Consider the following 23,579-nt stretch of genomic DNA (forward strand, 5'->3'; position numbering starts at 1 on the left):
GGCACATTCAAAAATTTCATTCTCTTTCCCATCTCTGTCACCTCCGTAGGACATAAATGACCACCAAAGCAGGGTGTGATCTATTGCCATGTGCACTGGAAAACCCAGGTCATCTCCTCAGGGCATTCATCACAGACCTGCCATCCCCTCTTGGCACTCACAATAGAACCACAACTTCCAGCACTGGCTTCTCACCCGGCACACAGAGATTCTTTTGCCTTCCTTGGAGAGACCGGAAGAACTAGACAGGGTGTATCTGTTTGCATTGCCCAGACAAGTCTTGAGCACACACCTGCTGTTGGTGTGGGGAGATGACCCTGAGCAAGAACAATTGCCATCAACCTCCTGGGGAGACCTTGAAGTTATGTGGGACAAAGAGTGTCTCGGTGTCACATTGCATTTACGGTTCTAAATCCTGGCAAAGCCCATGCGTGCAGCTCTGGGATGTGCTTCTCTTGGACAGAGCTCCGCGTTTCCATCTCTCAGGCGGTGGGGCATCTCAGATAGTGGCAGAGCAGGTGGCACCCCACAAGGGTTTAGGTGCATCCAGGCTCCTGGCGTGGCAGCAGGAACCCCAGGAGATACTGCCCCTGCTGCCATGAACTGTCTGTGTCTGTGTGCAAGCGAAGGACTCGTGTGTCTGAAAACCCTCCTGTGAGCGAGCAGGGAGCCCCCGCCAGAGCACCACTGACTCTTGGCCAACTGGCCATCCACCAGGACCCCAGAGGCCATTTTCCAGCGCTGCTAGGCAGAATATCCTTCCCAGTCTGTCCGGACGTTCGGGGTTGCCCCATCACAGGGACAGAATCTGGCACTTGCCCTTGTTGAACTTCCTCTGGTTGAGGATTGCCCAAACCTCTGATTTGAGGTCTCTCTGCGGGGCCTCCGTCTTCCATGAGGCCCTGGAGTGTTACAATGGCCCCTTGATTGCTTGGGAATGCGCAGTGTTCTGTGTTCCATGTGTTCCATGAGGCCCCATATTGTCACAATGGCACTGAAATGAGAGAGGATCTCCATCCTTAATGGCTTCGTAAATCACAAGTTTTTCTTAGATAAAAATCCTAATCAACAAAGGGGTTTGCTTTCTTGGCATGGTAGCAGTCTTTTCTTTTCTTTTAAGACTACAATTAGTTGTAGGAGAGAGAATGTAGATGATACATGGAAACTAATAGAGAGTGTATCATATGCCCATCTTCAAGAAATTAGCTTACAGGCCTCAGAAAACTCGTTTAATAAGAGATTGTTCTGTTAAGAAGAAAGTCAATTCTACATTGTTTAAGCAAATGGGAAGTTCTAAGACACGTCTTAGCTGGTCCTAAAGCATTTAGTGTAGGGGTTAGGGGTCGGAGAGATCAATCAGAGATGCTACGAGGTCGCCTAAGGGAGAAGACCACTCTGTGAAAATGACTGCCCCTCCCAGAAGAAATGGACGCTAGATGGCAGTCTTGCTCCACGAATAAAATCCAAGAGGCTATTTGACCCTAAAATCAGAAGAGAATTTTGGACCGCTTGTGAAGGGGAGGGTCTTTCAAGTATCACTTGAAAGTATTTATACTCCGAAATTTATACTGATTCTTTGATTCATGCATGGCAGAGTACCCCCACGAATCCCCAGCTGGCATATTAAAGAAATGTTCCATCCAATGGTTTCCGGTCATGGGGTTTAATTCTTTTGTTTTATCCCTTTGATTCCATGAAGTTCCAAAGATATCCCACGGTTTGTTTAATTCCATGAGGTCCCGCACATCCCAATGATGTCCCTTAAGTCCCTGCTTTCTGTAGTTTCCCAGGGAACATTTCCCAGGGAGCACTTTTGCTAGGGACAAAGACCGCTTGTGGTTTCGTCGGGGGCTGTGGCACCAGTGCCACGGGGAGGCAGTGCGTGGGAGAAACACCTTCCCCTGAGAAAACTCGGACGTGGCATCCCTCGCACTTGTTTTGGGATTCATGGAGATGCAGTCTCAGGAAGCGAGTTCTACTGCGTCCCTCGTCCAGCTCTTCTTGCTCCGAGGACCAGGGAACAGCCTCTCACACCTGAACTGGATGTACTGCAATCTGCACATTTGCAGCAGGTTGAGGGGCACTCAGAGGCACATTCAAAAATTTCATTCTCTTTCCCATCTCTGTCACCTCCGTAGGACATAAATGACCACCAAAGCAGGGTGTGATCTATTGCCATGTGCACTGGAAAACCCAGGTCATCTCCTCAGGGCATTCATCACAGACCTGCCATCCCCTCTTGGCACTCACAATAGAACCACAACTTCCAGCACTGGCTTCTCACCCGGCACACAGAGATTCTTTTGCCTTCCTTGGAGAGACCGGAAGAACTAGACAGGGTGTATCTGTTTGCATTGCCCAGACAAGTCTTGAGCACACACCTGCTGTTGGTGTGGGGAGATGACCCTGAGCAAGAACAATTGCCATCAACCTCCTGGGGAGACCTTGAAGTTATGTGGGACAAAGAGTGTCTCGGTGTCACATTGCATTTACGGTTCTAAATCCTGGCAAAGCCCATGCGTGCAGCTCTGGGATGTGCTTCTCTTGGACAGAGCTCCGCGTTTCCATCTCTCAGGCGGTGGGGCATCTCAGATAGTGGCAGAGCAGGTGGCACCCCACAAGGGTTTAGGTGCATCCAGGCTCCTGGCGTGGCAGCAGGAACCCCAGGAGATACTGCCCCTGCTGCCATGAACTGTCTGTGTCTGTGTGCAAGCGAAGGACTCGTGTGTCTGAAAACCCTCCTGTGAGCGAGCAGGGAGCCCCCGCCAGAGCACCACTGACTCTTGGCCAACTGGCCATCCACCAGGACCCCAGAGGCCATTTTCCAGCGCTGCTAGGCAGAATATCCTTCCCAGTCTGTCCGGACGTTCGGGGTTGCCCCATCACAGGGACAGAATCTGGCACTTGCCCTTGTTGAACTTCCTCTGGTTGAGGATTGCCCAAACCTCTGATTTGAGGTCTCTCTGCGGGGCCTCCGTCTTCCATGAGGCCCTGGAGTGTTACAATGGCCCCTTGATTGCTTGGGAATGCGCAGTGTTCTGTGTTCCATGTGTTCCATGAGGCCCCATATTGTCACAATGGCACTGAAATGAGAGAGGATCTCCATCCTTAATGGCTTCGTAAATCACAAGTTTTTCTTAGATAAAAATCCTAATCAACAAAGGGGTTTGCTTTCTTGGCATGGTAGCAGTCTTTTCTTTTCTTTTAAGACTACAATTAGTTGTAGGAGAGAGAATGTAGATGATACATGGAAACTAATAGAGAGTGTATCATATGCCCATCTTCAAGAAATTAGCTTACAGGCCTCAGAAAACTCGTTTAATAAGAGATTGTTCTGTTAAGAAGAAAGTCAATTCTACATTGTTTAAGCAAATGGGAAGTTCTAAGACACGTCTTAGCTGGTCCTAAAGCATTTAGTGTAGGGGTTAGGGGTCGGAGAGATCAATCAGAGATGCTACGAGGTCGCCTAAGGGAGAAGACCACTCTGTGAAAATGACTGCCCCTCCCAGAAGAAATGGACGCTAGATGGCAGCCTTGCTCCACGAATAAAATCCAAGAGGCTATTTGACCCTAAAATCAGAAGAGAATTTTGGACCGCTTGTGAAGGGGAGGGTCTTTCAAGTATCACTTGAAAGTATTTATACTCCGAAATTTATACTGATTCTTTGATTCATGCATGGCAGAGTACCCCCACGAATCCCCAGCTGGCATATTAAAGAAATGTTCCATCCAATGGTTTCCGGTCATGGGGTTTAATTCTTTTGTTTTATCCCTTTGATTCCATGAAGTTCCAAAGATATCCCACGGTTTGTTTAATTCCATGAGGTCCCGCACATCCCAATGATGTCCCTTAAGTCCCTGCTTTCTGTAGTTTCCCAGGGAACATTTCCCAGGGAGCACTTTTGCTAGGGACAAAGACCGCTTGTGGTTTCGTCGGGGGCTGTGGCACCAGTGCCACGGGGAGGCAGTGCGTGGGAGAAACACCTTCCCCTGAGAAAACTCGGACGTGGCATCCCTCGCACTTGTTTTGGGATTCATGGAGATGCAGTCTCAGGAAGCGAGTTCTACTGCGTCCCTCGTCCAGCTCTTCTTGCTCCGAGGACCAGGGAACAGCCTCTCACACCTGAACTGGATGTACTGCAATCTGCACATTTGCAGCAGGTTGAGGGGCACTCAGAGGCACATTCAAAAATTTCATTCTCTTTCCCATCTCTGTCACCTCCGTAGGACATAAATGACCACCAAAGCAGGGTGTGATCTATTGCCATGTGCACTGGAAAACCCAGGTCATCTCCTCAGGGCATTCATCACAGACCTGCCATCCCCTCTTGGCACTCACAATAGAACCACAACTTCCAGCACTGGCTTCTCACCCGGCACACAGAGATTCTTTTGCCTTCCTTGGAGAGACCGGAAGAACTAGACAGGGTGTATCTGTTTGCATTGCCCAGACAAGTCTTGAGCACACACCTGCTGTTGGTGTGGGGAGATGACCCTGAGCAAGAACAATTGCCATCAACCTCCTGGGGAGACCTTGAAGTTATGTGGGACAAAGAGTGTCTCGGTGTCACATTGCATTTACGGTTCTAAATCCTGGCAAAGCCCATGCGTGCAGCTCTGGGATGTGCTTCTCTTGGACAGAGCTCCGCGTTTCCATCTCTCAGGCGGTGGGGCATCTCAGATAGTGGCAGAGCAGGTGGCACCCCACAAGGGTTTAGGTGCATCCAGGCTCCTGGCGTGGCAGCAGGAACCCCAGGAGATACTGCCCCTGCTGCCATGAACTGTCTGTGTCTGTGTGCAAGCGAAGGACTCGTGTGTCTGAAAACCCTCCTGTGAGCGAGCAGGGAGCCCCCGCCAGAGCACCACTGACTCTTGGCCAACTGGCCATCCACCAGGACCCCAGAGGCCATTTTCCAGCGCTGCTAGGCAGAATATCCTTCCCAGTCTGTCCGGACGTTCGGGGTTGCCCCATCACAGGGACAGAATCTGGCACTTGCCCTTGTTGAACTTCCTCTGGTTGAGGATTGCCCAAACCTCTGATTTGAGGTCTCTCTGCGGGGCCTCCGTCTTCCATGAGGCCCTGGAGTGTTACAATGGCCCCTTGATTGCTTGGGAATGCGCAGTGTTCTGTGTTCCATGTGTTCCATGAGGCCCCATATTGTCACAATGGCACTGAAATGAGAGAGGATCTCCATCCTTAATGGCTTCGTAAATCACAAGTTTTTCTTAGATAAAAATCCTAATCAACAAAGGGGTTTGCTTTCTTGGCATGGTAGCAGTCTTTTCTTTTCTTTTAAGACTACAATTAGTTGTAGGAGAGAGAATGTAGATGATACATGGAAACTAATAGAGAGTGTATCATATGCCCATCTTCAAGAAATTAGCTTACAGGCCTCAGAAAACTCGTTTAATAAGAGATTGTTCTGTTAAGAAGAAAGTCAATTCTACATTGTTTAAGCAAATGGGAAGTTCTAAGACACGTCTTAGCTGGTCCTAAAGCATTTAGTGTAGGGGTTAGGGGTCGGAGAGATCAATCAGAGATGCTACGAGGTCGCCTAAGGGAGAAGACCACTCTGTGAAAATGACTGCCCCTCCCAGAAGAAATGGACGCTAGATGGCAGCCTTGCTCCACGAATAAAATCCAAGAGGCTATTTGACCCTAAAATCAGAAGAGAATTTTGGACCGCTTGTGAAGGGGAGGGTCTTTCAAGTATCACTTGAAAGTATTTATACTCCGAAATTTATACTGATTCTTTGATTCATGCATGGCAGAGTACCCCCACGAATCCCCAGCTGGCATATTAAAGAAATGTTCCATCCAATGGTTTCCGGTCATGGGGTTTAATTCTTTTGTTTTATCCCTTTGATTCCATGAAGTTCCAAAGATATCCCACGGTTTGTTTAATTCCATGAGGTCCCGCACATCCCAATGATGTCCCTTAAGTCCCTGCTTTCTGTAGTTTCCCAGGGAACATTTCCCAGGGAGCACTTTTGCTAGGGACAAAGACCGCTTGTGGTTTCGTCGGGGGCTGTGGCACCAGTGCCACGGGGAGGCAGTGCGTGGGAGAAACACCTTCCCCTGAGAAAACTCGGACGTGGCATCCCTCGCACTTGTTTTGGGATTCATGGAGATGCAGTCTCAGGAAGCGAGTTCTATTGCGTCCCTCGTCCAGCTCTTCTTGCTCCGAGGACCAGGGAACAGCCTCTCACACCTGAACTGGATGTACTGCAATCTGCACATTTGCGGCAGGTTGAGGGGCACTCAGAGGCACATTCAAAAATTTCATTCTCTTTCCCATCTCTGTCACCTCCGTAGGACATAAATGACCACCAAAGCAGGGTGTGATCTATTGCCATGTGCACTGGAAAACCCAGGTCATCTCCTCAGGGCATTCATCACAGACCTGCCATCCCCTCTTGGCACTCACAATAGAACCACAACTTCCAGCACTGGCTTCTCACCCGGCACACAGAGATTCTTTTGCCTTCCTTGGAGAGACCGGAAGAACTAGACAGGGTGTATCTGTTTGCATTGCCCAGACAAGTCTTGAGCACACACCTGCTGTTGGTGTGGGGAGATGACCCTGAGCAAGAACAATTGCCATCAACCTCCTGGGGAGACCTTGAAGTTATGTGGGACAAAGAGTGTCTCGGTGTCACATTGCATTTACGGTTCTAAATCCTGGCAAAGCCCATGCGTGCAGCTCTGGGATGTGCTTCTCTTGGACAGAGCTCCGCGTTTCCATCTCTCAGGCGGTGGGGCATCTCAGATAGTGGCAGAGCAGGTGGCACCCCACAAGGGCTTAGGTGCATCCAGGCTCCTGGCGTGGCAGCAGGAACCCCAGGAGATACTGCCCCTGCTGCCATGAACTGTCTGTGTCTGTGTGCAAGCGAAGGACTCGTGTGTCTGAAAACCCTCCTGTGAGCGAGCAGGGAGCCCCCGCCAGAGCACCACTGACTCTTGGCCAACTGGCCATCCACCAGGACCCCAGAGGCCATTTTCCAGCGCTGCTAGGCAGAATATCCTTCCCAGTCTGTCCGGACGTTCGGGGTTGCCCCATCACAGGGACAGAATCTGGCACTTGCCCTTGTTGAACTTCCTCTGGTTGAGGATTGCCCAAACCTCTGATTTGAGGTCTCTCTGCGGGGCCTCCGTCTTCCATGAGGCCCTGGAGTGTTACAATGGCCCCTTGATTGCTTGGGAATGCGCAGTGTTCTGTGTTCCATGTGTTCCATGAGGCCCCATATTGTCACAATGGCACTGAAATGAGAGAGGATCTCCATCCTTAATGGCTTCGTAAATCACAAGTTTTTCTTAGATAAAAATCCTAATCAACAAAGGGGTTTGCTTTCTTGGCATGGTAGCAGTCTTTTCTTTTCTTTTAAGACTACAATTAGTTGTAGGAGAGAGAATGTAGATGATACATGGAAACTAATAGAGAGTGTATCATATGCCCATCTTCAAGAAATTAGCTTACAGGCCTCAGAAAACTCGTTTAATAAGAGATTGTTCTGTTAAGAAGAAAGTCAATTCTACATTGTTTAAGCAAATGGGAAGTTCTAAGACACGTCTTAGCTGGTCCTAAAGCATTTAGTGTAGGGGTTAGGGGTCGGAGAGATCAATCAGAGATGCTACGAGGTCGCCTAAGGGAGAAGACCACTCTGTGAAAATGACTGCCCCTCCCAGAAGAAATGGACGCTAGATGGCAGCCTTGCTCCACGAATAAAATCCAAGAGGCTATTTGACCCTAAAATCAGAAGAGAATTTTGGACCGCTTGTGAAGGGGAGGGTCTTTCAAGTATCACTTGAAAGTATTTATACTCCGAAATTTATACTGATTCTTTGATTCATGCATGGCAGAGTACCCCCACGAATCCCCAGCTGGCATATTAAAGAAATGTTCCATCCAATGGTTTCCGGTCATGGGGTTTAATTCTTTTGTTTTATCCCTTTGATTCCATGAAGTTCCAAAGATATCCCACGGTTTGTTTAATTCCATGAGGTCCCGCACATCCCAATGATGTCCCTTAAGTCCCTGCTTTCTGTAGTTTCCCAGGGAACATTTCCCAGGGAGCACTTTTGCTAGGGACAAAGACCGCTTGTGGTTTCGTCGGGGGCTGTGGCACCAGTGCCACGGGGAGGCAGTGCGTGGGAGAAACACCTTCCCCTGAGAAAACTCGGACGTGGCATCCCTCGCACTTGTTTTGGGATTCATGGAGATGCAGTCTCAGGAAGCGAGTTCTATTGCGTCCCTCGTCCAGCTCTTCTTGCTCCGAGGACCAGGGAACAGCCTCTCACACCTGAACTGGATGTACTGCAATCTGCACATTTGCGGCAGGTTGAGGGGCACTCAGAGGCACATTCAAAAATTTCATTCTCTTTCCCATCTCTGTCACCTCCGTAGGACATAAATGACCACCAAAGCAGGGTGTGATCTATTGCCATGTGCACTGGAAAACCCAGGTCATCTCCTCAGGGCATTCATCACAGACCTGCCATCCCCTCTTGGCACTCACAATAGAACCACAACTTCCAGCACTGGCTTCTCACCCGGCACACAGAGATTCTTTTGCCTTCCTTGGAGAGACCGGAAGAACTAGACAGGGTGTATCTGTTTGCATTGCCCAGACAAGTCTTGAGCACACACCTGCTGTTGGTGTGGGGAGATGACCCTGAGCAAGAACAATTGCCATCAACCTCCTGGGGAGACCTTGAAGTTATGTGGGACAAAGAGTGTCTCGGTGTCACATTGCATTTACGGTTCTAAATCCTGGCAAAGCCCATGCGTGCAGCTCTGGGATGTGCTTCTCTTGGACAGAGCTCCGCGTTTCCATCTCTCAGGCGGTGGGGCATCTCAGATAGTGGCAGAGCAGGTGGCACCCCACAAGGGCTTAGGTGCATCCAGGCTCCTGGCGTGGCAGCAGGAACCCCAGGAGATACTGCCCCTGCTGCCATGAACTGTCTGTGTCTGTGTGCAAGCGAAGGACTCGTGTGTCTGAAAACCCTCCTGTGAGCGAGCAGGGAGCCCCCGCCAGAGCACCACTGACTCTTGGCCAACTGGCCATCCACCAGGACCCCAGAGGCCATTTTCCAGCGCTGCTAGGCAGAATATCCTTCCCAGTCTGTCCGGACGTTCGGGGTTGCCCCATCACAGGGACAGAATCTGGCACTTGCCCTTGTTGAACTTCCTCTGGTTGAGGATTGCCCAAACCTCTGATTTGAGGTCTCTCTGCGGGGCCTCCGTCTTCCATGAGGCCCTGGAGTGTTACAATGGCCCCTTGATTGCTTGGGAATGCGCAGTGTTCTGTGTTCCATGTGTTCCATGAGGCCCCATATTGTCACAATGGCACTGAAATGAGAGAGGATCTCCATCCTTAATGGCTTCGTAAATCACAAGTTTTTCTTAGATAAAAATCCTAATCAACAAAGGGGTTTGCTTTCTTGGCATGGTAGCAGTCTTTTCTTTTCTTTTAAGACTACAATTAGTTGTAGGAGAGAGAATGTAGATGATACATGGAAACTAATAGAGAGTGTATCATATGCCCATCTTCAAGAAATTAGCTTACAGGCCTCAGAAAACTCGTTTAATAAGAGATTGTTCTGTTAAGAAGAAAGTCAATTCTACATTGTTTAAGCAAATGGGAAGTTCTAAGACACGTCTTAGCTGGTCCTAAAGCATTTAGTGTAGGGGTTAGGGGTCGGAGAGATCAATCAGAGATGCTACGAGGTCGCCTAAGGGAGAAGACCACTCTGTGAAAATGACTGCCCCTCCCAGAAGAAATGGACGCTAGATGGCAGCCTTGCTCCACGAATAAAATCCAAGAGGCTATTTGACCCTAAAATCAGAAGAGAATTTTGGACCGCTTGTGAAGGGGAGGGTCTTTCAAGTATCACTTGAAAGTATTTATACTCCGAAATTTATACTGATTCTTTGATTCATGCATGGCAGAGTACCCCCACGAATCCCCAGCTGGCATATTAAAGAAATGTTCCATCCAATGGTTTCCGGTCATGGGGTTTAATTCTTTTGTTTTATCCCTTTGATTCCATGAAGTTCCAAAGATATCCCACGGTTTGTTTAATTCCATGAGGTCCCGCACATCCCAATGATGTCCCTTAAGTCCCTGCTTTCTGTAGTTTCCCAGGGAACATTTCCCAGGGAGCACTTTTGCTAGGGACAAAGACCGCTTGTGGTTTCGTCGGGGGCTGTGGCACCAGTGCCACGGGGAGGCAGTGCGTGGGAGAAACACCTTCCCCTGAGAAAACTCGGACGTGGCATCCCTCGCACTTGTTTTGGGATTCATGGAGATGCAGTCTCAGGAAGCGAGTTCTATTGCGTCCCTCGTCCAGCTCTTCTTGCTCCGAGGACCAGGGAACAGCCTCTCACACCTGAACTGGATGTACTGCAATCTGCACATTTGCGGCAGGTTGAGGGGCACTCAGAGGCACATTCAAAAATTTCATTCTCTTTCCCATCTCTGTCACCTCCGTAGGACATAAATGACCACCAAAGCAGGGTGTGATCTATTGCCATGTGCACTGGAAAACCCAGGTCATCTCCTCAGGGCATTCATCACAGACCTGCCATCCCCTCTTGGCACTCACAATAGAACCACAACTTCCAGCACTGGCTTCTCACCCGGCACACAGAGATTCTTTTGCCTTCCTTGGAGAGACCGGAAGAACTAGACAGGGTGTATCTGTTTGCATTGCCCAGACAAGTCTTGAGCACACACCTGCTGTTGGTGTGGGGAGATGACCCTGAGCAAGAACAATTGCCATCAACCTCCTGGGGAGACCTTGAAGTTATGTGGGACAAAGAGTGTCTCGGTGTCACATTGCATTTACGGTTCTAAATCCTGGCAAAGCCCATGCGTGCAGCTCTGGGATGTGCTTCTCTTGGACAGAGCTCCGCGTTTCCATCTCTCAGGCGGTGGGGCATCTCAGATAGTGGCAGAGCAGGTGGCACCCCACAAGGGCTTAGGTGCATCCAGGCTCCTGGCGTGGCAGCAGGAACCCCAGGAGATACTGCCCCTGCTGCCATGAACTGTCTGTGTCTGTGTGCAAGCGAAGGACTCGTGTGTCTGAAAACCCTCCTGTGAGCGAGCAGGGAGCCCCCGCCAGAGCACCACTGACTCTTGGCCAACTGGCCATCCACCAGGACCCCAGAGGCCATTTTCCAGCGCTGCTAGGCAGAATATCCTTCCCAGTCTGTCCGGACGTTCGGGGTTGCCCCATCACAGGGACAGAATCTGGCACTTGCCCTTGTTGAACTTCCTCTGGTTGAGGATTGCCCAAACCTCTGATTTGAGGTCTCTCTGCGGGGCCTCCGTCTTCCATGAGGCCCTGGAGTGTTACAATGGCCCCTTGATTGCTTGGGAATGCGCAGTGTTCTGTGTTCCATGTGTTCCATGAGGCCCCATATTGTCACAATGGCACTGAAATGAGAGAGGATCTCCATCCTTAATGGCTTCGTAAATCACAAGTTTTTCTTAGATAAAAATCCTAATCAACAAAGGGGTTTGCTTTCTTGGCATGGTAGCAGTCTTTTCTTTTCTTTTAAGACTACAATTAGTTGTAGGAGAGAGAATGTAGATGATACATGGAAACTAATAGAGAGTGTATCATATGCCCATCTTCAAGAAATTAGCTTACAGGCCTCAGAAAACTCGTTTAATAAGAGATTGTTCTGTTAAGAAGAAAGTCAATTCTACATTGTTTAAGCAAATGGGAAGTTCTAAGACACGTCTTAGCTGGTCCTAAAGCATTTAGTGTAGGGGTTAGGGGTCGGAGAGATCAATCAGAGATGCTACGAGGCCGCCTAAGGGAGAAGACCACTCTGTGAAAATGACTGCCCCTCCCAGAAGAAATGGACGCTAGATGGCAGTCTTGCTCCACGAATAAAATCCAAGAGGCTATTTGACCCTAAAATCAGAAGAGAATTTTGGACCGCTTGTGAAGGGGAGGGTCTTTCAAGTATCACTTGAAAGTATTTATACTCCGAAATTTATACTGATTCTTTGATTCATGCATGGCAGAGTACCCCCACGAATCCCCAGCTGGCATATTAAAGAAATGTTCCATCCAATGGTTTCCGGTCATGGGGTTTAATTCTTTTGTTTTATCCCTTTGATTCCATGAAGTTCCAAAGATATCCCACGGTTTGTTTAATTCCATGAGGTCCCGCACATCCCAATGATGTCCCTTAAGTCCCTGCTTTCTGTAGTTTCCCAGGGAACATTTCCCAGGGAGCACTTTTGCTAGGGACAAAGACCGCTTGTGGTTTCGTCGGGGGCTGTGGCACCAGTGCCACGGGGAGGCAGTGCGTGGGAGAAACACCTTCCCCTGAGAAAACTCGGACGTGGCATCCCTCGCACTTGTTTTGGGATTCATGGAGATGCAGTCTCAGGAAGCGAGTTCTACTGCGTCCCTCGTCCAGCTCTTCTTGCTCCGAGGACCAGGGAACAGCCTCTCACACCTGAACTGGATGTACTGCAATCTGCACATTTGCGGCAGGTTGAGGGGCACTCAGAGGCACATTCAAAAATTTCATTCTCTTTCCCATCTCTGTCACCTCCGTAGGACATAAATGACCACCAAAGCAGGGTGTGATCTATTGCCATGTGCACTGGAAAACCCAGGTCATCTCCTCAGGGCATTCATCACAGACCTGCCATCCCCTCTTGGCACTCACAATAGAACCACAACTTCCAGCACTGGCTTCTCACCCGGCACACAGAGATTCTTTTGCCTTCCTTGGAGAGACCGGAAGAACTAGACAGGGTGTATCTGTTTGCATTGCCCAGACAAGTCTTGAGCACACACCTGCTGTTGGTGTGGGGAGATGACCCTGAGCAAGAACAATTGCCATCAACCTCCTGGGGAGACCTTGAAGTTATGTGGGACAAAGAGTGTCTCGGTGTCACATTGCATTTACGGTTCTAAATCCTGGCAAAGCCCATGCGTGCAGCTCTGGGATGTGCTTCTCTTGGACAGAGCTCCGCGTTTCCATCTCTCAGGCGGTGGGGCATCTCAGATAGTGGCAGAGCAGGTGGCACCCCACAAGGGCTTAGGTGCATCCAGGCTCCTGGCGTGGCAGCAGGAACCCCAGGAGATACTGCCCCTGCTGCCATGAGCTGTCTGTGTCTGTGTGCAAGCGAAGGACTCGTGTGTCTGAAAACCCTCCTGTGAGCGAGCAGGGAGCCCCCGCCAGAGCACCACTGACTCTTGGCCAACTGGCCATCCACCAGGACCCCAGAGGCCATTTTCCAGCGCTGCTAGGCAGAATATCCTTCCCAGTCTGTCCGGACGTTCGGGGTTGCCCCATCACAGGGACAGAATCTGGCACTTGCCCTTGTTGAACTTCCTCTGGTTGAGGATTGCCCAAACCTCTGATTTGAGGTCTCTCTGCGGGGCCTCCGTCTTCCATGAGGCCCTGGAGTGTTACAATGGCCCCTTGATTGCTTGGGAATGCGCAGTGTTCTGTGTTCCATGTGTTCCATGAGGCCCCATATTGTCACAATGGCACTGAAATGAGAGAGGATCTCCATCCTTAATGGCTTCGTAAATCACAAGTTTTTCTTAGATAAAAATCCTAATCAACAAAGGGGTTTGCTTTCTTGGCATGGTAGCAGTCTTTTCTTTTCTTTTAAGACTACAATTAGTTGTAGGAGAGAGAATGTAGATGATACATGGAAACTAATAGAGAGTGTATCATATGCCCATCTTCAAGAAATTAGCTTACAGGCCTCAGAAAACTCGTTTAATAAGAGATTGTTCTGTTAAGAAGAAAGTCAATTCTACATTGTTTAAGCAAATGGGAAGTTCTAAGACACGTCTTAGCTGGTCCTAAAGCATTTAGTGTAGGGGTTAGGGGTCGGAGAGATCAATCAGAGATGCTACGAGGCCGCCTAAGGGAGAAGACCACTCTGTGAAAATGACTGCCCCTCCCAGAAGAAATGGACGCTAGATGGCAGTCTTGCTCCACGAATAAAATCCAAGAGGCTATTTGACCCTAAAATCAGAAGAGAATTTTGGACCGCTTGTGAAGGGGAGGGTCTTTCAAGTATCACTTGAAAGTATTTATACTCCGAAATTTATACTGATTCTTTGATTCATGCATGGCAGAGTACCCCCACGAATCCCCAGCTGGCATATTAAAGAAATGTTCCATCCAATGGTTTCCGGTCATGGGGTTTAATTCTTTTGTTTTATCCCTTTGATTCCATGAAGTTCCAAAGATATCCCACGGTTTGTTTAATTCCATGAGGTCCCGCACATCCCAATGATGTCCCTTAAGTCCCTGCTTTCTGTAGTTTCCCAGGGAACATTTCCCAGGGAGCACTTTTGCTAGGGACAAAGACCGCTTGTGGTTTCGTCGGGGGCTGTGGCACCAGTGCCACGGGGAGGCAGTGCGTGGGAGAAACACCTTCCCCTGAGAAAACTCGGACGTGGCATCCCTCGCACTTGTTTTGGGATTCATGGAGATGCAGTCTCAGGAAGCGAGTTCTACTGCGTCCCTCGTCCAGCTCTTCTTGCTCCGAGGACCAGGGAACAGCCTCTCACACCTGAACTGGATGTACTGCAATCTGCACATTTGCGGCAGGTTGAGGGGCACTCAGAGGCACATTCAAAAATTTCATTCTCTTTCCCATCTCTGTCACCTCCGTAGGACATAAATGACCACCAAAGCAGGGTGTGATCTATTGCCATGTGCACTGGAAAACCCAGGTCATCTCCTCAGGGCATTCATCACAGACCTGCCATCCCCTCTTGGCACTCACAATAGAACCACAACTTCCAGCACTGGCTTCTCACCCGGCACACAGAGATTCTTTTGCCTTCCTTGGAGAGACCGGAAGAACTAGACAGGGTGTATCTGTTTGCATTGCCCAGACAAGTCTTGAGCACACACCTGCTGTTGGTGTGGGGAGATGACCCTGAGCAAGAACAATTGCCATCAACCTCCTGGGGAGACCTTGAAGTTATGTGGGACAAAGAGTGTCTCGGTGTCACATTGCATTTACGGTTCTAAATCCTGGCAAAGCCCATGCGTGCAGCTCTGGGATGTGCTTCTCTTGGACAGAGCTCCGCGTTTCCATCTCTCAGGCGGTGGGGCATCTCAGATAGTGGCAGAGCAGGTGGCACCCCACAAGGGCTTAGGTGCATCCAGGCTCCTGGCGTGGCAGCAGGAACCCCAGGAGATACTGCCCCTGCTGCCATGAGCTGTCTGTGTCTGTGTGCAAGCGAAGGACTCGTGTGTCTGAAAACCCTCCTGTGAGCGAGCAGGGAGCCCCCGCCAGAGCACCACTGACTCTTGGCCAACTGGCCATCCACCAGGACCCCAGAGGCCATTTTCCAGCGCTGCTAGGCAGAATATCCTTCCCAGTCTGTCCGGACGTTCGGGGTTGCCCCATCACAGGGACAGAATCTGGCACTTGCCCTTGTTGAACTTCCTCTGGTTGAGGATTGCCCAAACCTCTGATTTGAGGTCTCTCTGCGGGGCCTCCGTCTTCCATGAGGCCCTGGAGTGTTACAATGGCCCCTTGATTGCTTGGGAATGCGCAGTGTTCTGTGTTCCATGTGTTCCATGAGGCCCCATATTGTCACAATGGCACTGAAATGAGAGAGGATCTCCATCCTTAATGGCTTCGTAAATCACAAGTTTTTCTTAGATAAAAATCCTAATCAACAAAGGGGTTTGCTTTCTTGGCATGGTAGCAGTCTTTTCTTTTCTTTTAAGACTACAATTAGTTGTAGGAGAGAGAATGTAGATGATACATGGAAACTAATAGAGAGTGTATCATATGCCCATCTTCAAGAAATTAGCTTACAGGCCTCAGAAAACTCGTTTAATAAGAGATTGTTCTGTTAAGAAGAAAGTCAATTCTACATTGTTTAAGCAAATGGGAAGTTCTAAGACACGTCTTAGCTGGTCCTAAAGCATTTAGTGTAGGGGTTAGGGGTCGGAGAGATCAATCAGAGATGCTACGAGGCCGCCTAAGGGAGAAGACCACTCTGTGAAAATGACTGCCCCTCCCAGAAGAAATGGACGCTAGATGGCAGCCTTGCTCCACGAATAAAATCCAAGAGGCTATTTGACCCTAAAATCAGAAGAGAATTTTGGACCGCTTGTGAAGGGGAGGGTCTTTCAAGTATCACTTGAAAGTATTTATACTCCGAAATTTATACTGATTCTTTGATTCATGCATGGCAGAGTACCCCCACGAATCCCCAGCTGGCATATTAAAGAAATGTTCCATCCAATGGTTTCCGGTCATGGGGTTTAATTCTTTTGTTTTATCCCTTTGATTCCATGAAGTTCCAAAGATATCCCACGGTTTGTTTAATTCCATGAGGTCCCGCACATCCCAATGATGTCCCTTAAGTCCCTGCTTTCTGTAGTTTCCCAGGGAACATTTCCCAGGGAGCACTTTTGCTAGGGACAAAGACCGCTTGTGGTTTCGTCGGGGGCTGTGGCACCAGTGCCACGGGGAGGCAGTGCGTGGGAGAAACACCTTCCCCTGAGAAAACTCGGACGTGGCATCCCTCGCACTTGTTTTGGGATTCATGGAGATGCAGTCTCAGGAAGCGAGTTCTATTGCGTCCCTCGTCCAGCTCTTCTTGCTCCGAGGACCAGGGAACAGCCTCTCACACCTGAACTGGATGTACTGCAATCTGCACATTTGCGGCAGGTTGAGGGGCACTCAGAGGCACATTCAAAAATTTCATTCTCTTTCCCATCTCTGTCACCTCCGTAGGACATAAATGACCACCAAAGCAGGGTGTGATCTATTGCCATGTGCACTGGAAAACCCAGGTCATCTCCTCAGGGCATTCATCACAGACCTGCCATCCCCTCTTGGCACTCACAATAGAACCACAACTTCCAGCACTGGCTTCTCACCCGGCACACAGAGATTCTTTTGCCTTCCTTGGAGAGACCGGAAGAACTAGACAGGGTGTATCTGTTTGCATTGCCCAGACAAGTCTTGAGCACACACCTGCTGTTGGTGTGGGGAGATGACCCTGAGCAAGAACAATTGCCATCAACCTCCTGGGGTGACCTTGAAGTTATGTGGGACAAAGAGTGTCTCGGTGTCACATTGCATTTACGGTTCTAAATCCTGGCAAAGCCCATGCGTGCAGCTCTGGGATGTGCTTCTCTTGGACAGAGCTCCGCGTTTCCATCTCTCAGGCGGTGGGGCATCTCAGATAGTGGCAGAGCAGGTGGCACCCCACAAGGGCTTAGGTGCATCCAGGCTCCTGGCGTGGCAGCAGGAACCCCAGGAGATACTGCCCCTGCTGCCATGAGCTGTCTGTGTCTGTGTGCAAGCGAAGGACTCGTGTGTCTGAAAACCCTCCTGTGAGCGAGCAGGGAGCCCCCGCCAGAGCACCACTGACTCTTGGCCAACTGGCCATCCACCAGGACCCCATGTTGCCCGTAAACAGAGACACAAACCAACAGAGTGCCGGTTTATGGGTGCTTTATTCGGGGCCCCGGGAACCTGCGGGCTAACGCCCCAAGTCAGGATTCCGACGACCCTCGTTCTCAGTTCAGTTTTTATACACAAACAAGTTCACATGTATTCTCACGGCTAAAACAATTACAGTTTCTATAGCAACCCAGGTGCAGTAGTTTATAACAATTAACAATCATCTACTCTAATCATAAATCTGCTTAAGTTGTCCTACCCCCCTAGAAACTGTTTAACAGACCCTTACCACATCTAAGGTACAAATCGTTACGTACATGCTTGACTAAATCTTTTGATTATTGTTTCTACTTCTTCAGTACATTCTATTCCCACGAACAAGGCTGCTGCTTAACTCACTACTGTAATGTGTTGCTTTCTAGGCCTTACCCTTTTACTTAAGCCTTAGCCATTCTACTACTAAATTTAAACTGCTTTGCAACAGTCCCCCCTTTTGAGCATTCTTCAGGCTTTGCTTGCAAGGATGCTCAAATACAGCAATCTTCAGGTTGCAGTTTCTTGATGGATGGGAGGTGATCCATTTTGCGGTGAGATTACTTCTTTTCTTGTTATAGCTTTCATGATTCGTCTCGTATGTTGACCTTCTTTTACAATCATTCCTAAAAGACACTTGTAAACAGTTATGGCTATGACAACAATTATTACAATCAATATTCCGTACTGGATAACAGAAGATATCCATCCTGACACATGGAGACCTAGGGAGCTGAATAATTGTCCTATCCAATTGTGTTCCGCTTCTTTCTGCAGTTTATGAACATTCTCGTCAATTTGTTCTAATTGATTAATATCTTTCTCTACTTCTTGAGTGACATTTGGGATGTGTACACAACAATGCTCATCCTTTGCATGCAGGTAACCGCAAACTCCATGTTCTTTGAGTAATATCAGGTCTAATGCCATGCGGTTTTGTATGGTCATTCTAGAGGTGGCTTGTAATTGTAAATTTAGATCTTTAAATCCTTTCTTAGTGACTGCTGCTAACCTTTCGGTCTGGCTCATCAGTTTGAACAATATTTCTCTATTTCGATATGTTGAAATTGGGGCAAACAAAGATTCTAGTGCCCATCCGAATTTAACTCCTGCTGATGGCTCATGCCAATCTGTTAGTTCCAGATCATTAATGTCATTACTAACTTCTCTTTTCTCCCGTGGTCGCATCTCTGCTGGTGTTAACTTCTCTTTTCTCCAGAGTGGACAAAGAGTAGGTATCCCTAGTGTGACAGGTACAACCGGACCGTCTAGTGGCATGTGGGTGGTCCATTGACCATGTCCCATGACCCATACTAGGTTTCCGGGACTTCTAACTGTAGTAGTGTGACAATCAATGTTTTTCACATGTCCTTTAATAGTATGGTTATATCCTTGACACTCACATCCTAACTGCAGGAGGGCTTTGACTGGCATTAAGCCTATTTCATCGTCTGGGGTATCACATGTATATATTCGGGTACAATTCCAATCCTCTTTTGTATGTGTTTCTGTCCTCCAATTATGATTCCCTCTATTTCCTGTAGAATAAGTTTGATTCTTTTTCCCCTTCCAGTGAATGCACCACTGTACCTTTCCAATATAACTATATGTCTCTAGCAGGCTGGGTCCCCAAATTGTTTGCCATTCTTCCATGGTTGTAGAACTGGTAATATTTTGACAGACCTCTTCTTGTTTTTCTCGTTTTACTGAAGCCGGAACTTTAGAGCATGGGTGTGTTGAATTTGTAACTAAACAGTATCCTTTTAATTCATTAATTGTTTCACTTGTTACCCATGTCCCAATTACTACCCATCGGAAATATCCCGGCATCTGTTCACATTGCTTCTTCATCATTTTGTCACTTAATAAACATACATCTACCGTTTCGCTCCATGTGATGGTTACAAATTTGCAATTCCTTGTAATATTCTTAAACATTTTGGGTATTTCTGGCACTGGAATTATTCCCCATGGAATTGGGTCTCCTGCTGCATGAGGCATAGGGAGACATGCAGTAATTTTAGTAACGTTTTGTACTTTCCCAAAATCTCGAATTAGGCCCACAATTAAATTTTCCTGTTCTATTTCTCTATTCGGAATCTGCAGATCTCTCACATGTCGAGTTTTCCTAGGGGGTATAACTTGTACCTTAGTCATTATTTCCCGAGTTGTGTTTATCATGTGTATTTCTACATACCCATAATCAAAACTCCTTTGAATCCAAACTACACACATGTATGTCCCTTCTACGGTTTTAGACACCTCAGGTACCTGCAGGACGGTATAACCCTTTTGTTGTGTCGCATCCCAAACTGTTGTCACTCCTTCTGTTATGATTCGATCTTGATCTCTCCGTCTCCACTTGACGTGGACATCTCTTAATTCAGCTCCCTGGTCATCTGAAAACAGACAAGTTAAGTTTACATCAGTGTGTTCTGGTACAAACAAATAAGGATCTGGGGTTTCAATTCTCACGGTGGTCTCTGCTAAACTTATCAACCCCAGGAATACCACAATCTTCAATTGTTGGCTCGAAATACCATCTTTGTAGGTGAGTGAGGTTCTACCGACCATGAGACTGGAACCTTCTTGACTCGGGTGTAATGGATCCAATTGTCGATTCCCTCGACTTTCACCGCCGTATAAGTGGTCATTATCACCTGGCGAGGACCGTCCCATGTTCCCTTTAATGGTTCCACTGACCAGTTCTTCACATAGACTTGGTCTCCTGGAGAAATGTCATGAACCGGATTCTCCAGGGGCAGAGGCCGATTCCACTGCAGCGCTCCTCTGAGGGCTGTGAGGGTCTTATTCAAAGATAACACATAGTTAAATACTGCCTGATCACCCACTACATGAGGATCCCCTTGGTAAGTAGCCGCATGATAGGGCTTGCCATACAATATTTCGTATGGACTTACTCCTATTCTTTCCCTTGGTTTAATCCTAACTCTCAGCAGAGCGAGGGGTACTGCTTGGGGCCACTGGATTTTGGCTTCCTGACAGATCTTCTTCAATTGACCTTTTAATGTCTGATTCATTCTTTCTACTTGTCCACTAGACTGCGGTCTCCATGGTGTATGGAGATTCCATGTTATCCCTAATACAGCTGACACATCTTGGACTATCCCTGCTGTAAAGTGCGGTCCTCGATCAGAGGACAACCCTAGGGGAACTCCAAATCTTGGGATGATTTCCTTCAGAAGGGTTTTCACTACTTCTTTTGCCTGATTGGTCCTACATGGAAAAGCTTCTGGCCACCCTGAGAAGGTACAAACATACACTAGCAGATATTTAAAAGTTTGGGCCTTAGGCAACTCAGAAAAATCTACTTGCCAATAGTCTCCTGGTAACTGTCCTACTTGTAGTTTTCCCATTTGTACTTGCTTCCTGACTACTGGATTATTCTTTATACACATAGGACACATTGCATTCACCCTTTTAGCTAGTGTTAACATCTGGTTTGAGAAAATTTCGTTTTTCAAGAATTTCACTAATGCTTCTGCACCCCAGTGGCACTTGTTGTGTTCCATCTCAAGCACTGCTTTCATTATTCTGACTGGTAAAATTACCTGTCTCGTAGGAGTGATATACCACCCCCTGATATTTTTCTTTGCTTCCATCATCACAGCTAATTTCTCATCTTCAGGTGAATAATGCGGTTTCTCTTCCATGAATGCTATTGCTGGATTATTCCGGGTTGGTAAAAGAACCATTTGAGTCCATACCTCTTTCGCAGCCCTCCTGGCTGCTTGGTCAGCGTATCGATTTCCCTGAAACTCTCGTCCTGGATCAGCCTGGTGTCCTCTGACATGCATTATTGCCACTGCTGAGGGCTTATGTATTGCCTCTAGCAATTGTAAAATTTCTTCCCGATGTTTAATCGTTGTCCCCTGAGAAGTAAGAAGTCCTCTCTCCTTCCAGAGTGCTCCGTGAACATGAACTACCCCAAAAGCATATTTGGAGTCAGTCCATATGTTAACTCTCCGTCCTTGGCTTAATATTAAAGCTCTCACCAATGCCCATATCTCGGCCTTTTGTGCAGACGTACCTTGGGGTAGTGCAGTCGCTTCTATCACTTGTTGTAAAGTGACCACTGCATACCCAGCATACCTGGTGCCATTTTCCACAAAGCTAGATCCGTCGGTGAACAACTCCCAGTCAGGATCTGTCAGTGGTTCGTCCTTCAAGTCTCTTCTGCTCGCGTAGACTTGTTCAATGGTCTCTACACAGTCATGCTCCAGGGTGCCTTCTTCCTGTGTGGACCTAAGGAATTCTGCTGGGTTGAGATGGTTAGTAATTTTCAGTTCAACATCATCTTGTTCTCTCAACAAAGCCTGGTATTGCAACATGCGGCTGGAGGAGAGCCAATGCCCCCCTTTTTGCTCTAGAACTGCTATGACCATGTGGGGCACGTACACTATCATGTGTTTTCCCAGAGTCAATTTGCGTGCTTCCTGTATTAAAATGACCGTCGCTGCCACAGCTCTGAGACACCCCGGCCATCCCCCACTTACTGCGTCTAGCCGTTTGGAGAAGTACCCAACCGGTCTCTTCCAGGATCCTAGACGCTGAGTGAGGACTCCTAAGGCCATTCGCTGTCTCTCACAAACATAGAGCTGAAATTCCTTGGTTGGGTCCGGTAGTCCCAGGGCAGGTGCTTCCTGGAGGGCTTTCTTCAGTTCCTGGAATGCTTTTTCTTGCTCTGTCCCCCAGGTTAGCTTGGACTCCTTTGCTGCTTCATACAGTGGTCGAGCAGTCAGTCCGAAGTTAGGAATCCACAGCCTGCACCATCCGACCATTCCTAGAAAAGATCTCAGTTCTTGATTATTTCTAGGCACAGGTATAGCACATATTGCTTGGATTCTATTTGTTCCCAGGCGCCGGACTCCTTGGGAAATTTCACATCCCAGATAGATAACTTTCCGTTTTACTAGTTGTGCTTTTTCTTTTGAGACTCGGTAGCCTGCTTGGCCCAGCATGTTTAACAGTTCAATAGTTAACTGACGACAAAGTCCCTGTTCTGTAGCTCCTAAGAAAATGTCATCTACATATTGCAGTATTATATATGAAAAAGGAGATTCTTTTACCTGAGTAGTCTTCCATTCCTCTAGTTCCTTTGCTAACTGATTACCAAATATCGTGGGTGAGCATTTGAATCCTTGTGGTAATCGAGTCCAAGCGAGCTGTCTCTTTCGTCCTGTCTCCGGACTTTCCCATTCAAAGGCAAAGATTTTCCAACTTTCTCGTGCCAGTGGTATGCAGAAGAAAGCATCTTTCAAATCAACCACAGTAAACCACTGAAACTTCTCAGACACAGATGTTAGCAAGGTATAAGGATTTGCTACAACCGGGTGAATATCTTTTGTAATAAGATTTACTGCTCTCAAATCTTGTACTAATCTATATTTTCCATTTGGTTTTTTTATCGGAAATATGGGGGTGTTAAATTCTGATTCACATTCTTGTAATATTCCTAGAGTTAGGAACTGTGAAATCATAGGGGCTATTCCCTTTCTTGCTTCTAAACTAATTGGGTATTGCCTAACTCTGACAGGTTGTGCTCCTTCTTTTAATTCTATTCTAACTGGGGTGGCTGCTTTAGATTTCCCAGGAACCCCGGTCTCCCACACCCAGGGTACAACAGCCTGTTCAATCTCTTGGGGTATTTCTTCCTTTTCCACTTCTTTCACAACAAAAATTTTTGCTAAATTTTCTTCTGGAATTTCTATCTTGACTCTCCCTTTTTCAAATATAATTTTAGCTTGCAAGGCTGAAAGTAAATCCCTTCCTAATAAACATTCAGGACTGTTAGGCATGTACAGAAATTGATGATCTAATTCTCTTCCCTTAAATTTGATATCTAGAGGTCGCAGAAATGTTCTTTCCTCTATCTGTCCTGAAACTCCCACTACTTGTACGGTTGAATCACTTAATGGCCCCATCAATTTATTCATTGCCGAAAAACTAGCTCCAGTATCTATTCTAAATTCCGTCGGCTCCCCCTCTACTTCCAAAACAACCTTTAAGTCTGAATCTAGCCGACTCTGTCTTCCACAACTCCCTAACATAAATGCTTGGGCGACACCCTGTGGCGTGCCCATACCAAC

The 23,579-nt window shown here is 47.8% G+C and overlaps 1 protein-coding gene across 4 annotated transcripts in view; it reads right to left on the minus strand.

Annotated features, from left to right (window-relative positions):
• LOC127462093 (uncharacterized) overlaps positions 1-23,579 on the minus strand; it is a 256,860-nt gene that overhangs the window by 209,355 nt on the left and 23,926 nt on the right. For 2 of the 4 annotated variants that reach the window (XM_051770704.1, XM_051770638.1), the window contains exon 2: positions 17,727-20,276. The exons of the other annotated variants lie outside the window; for them this stretch is intronic. In XM_051770704.1, the coding sequence (XP_051626664.1) occupies positions 17,980-20,148 (2,169 nt within the window). In that variant the 5' untranslated portion in view covers positions 20,149-20,276 and the 3' untranslated portion in view covers positions 17,727-17,979. Of the gene's footprint in view, positions 1-17,726; positions 20,277-23,579 lie in introns of those variants that run through there. 4 annotated transcript variants of the gene reach the window in all.

This window comes from Manacus candei, unplaced genomic scaffold, assembly GCF_025592945.1.
Source record: "Manacus candei isolate 608988 ecotype Guabito, Panama unplaced genomic scaffold, ASM2559294v1 h1tg000002l, whole genome shotgun sequence".
NCBI classification, from domain to species: domain Eukaryota; kingdom Metazoa; phylum Chordata; class Aves; order Passeriformes; family Pipridae; genus Manacus; species Manacus candei.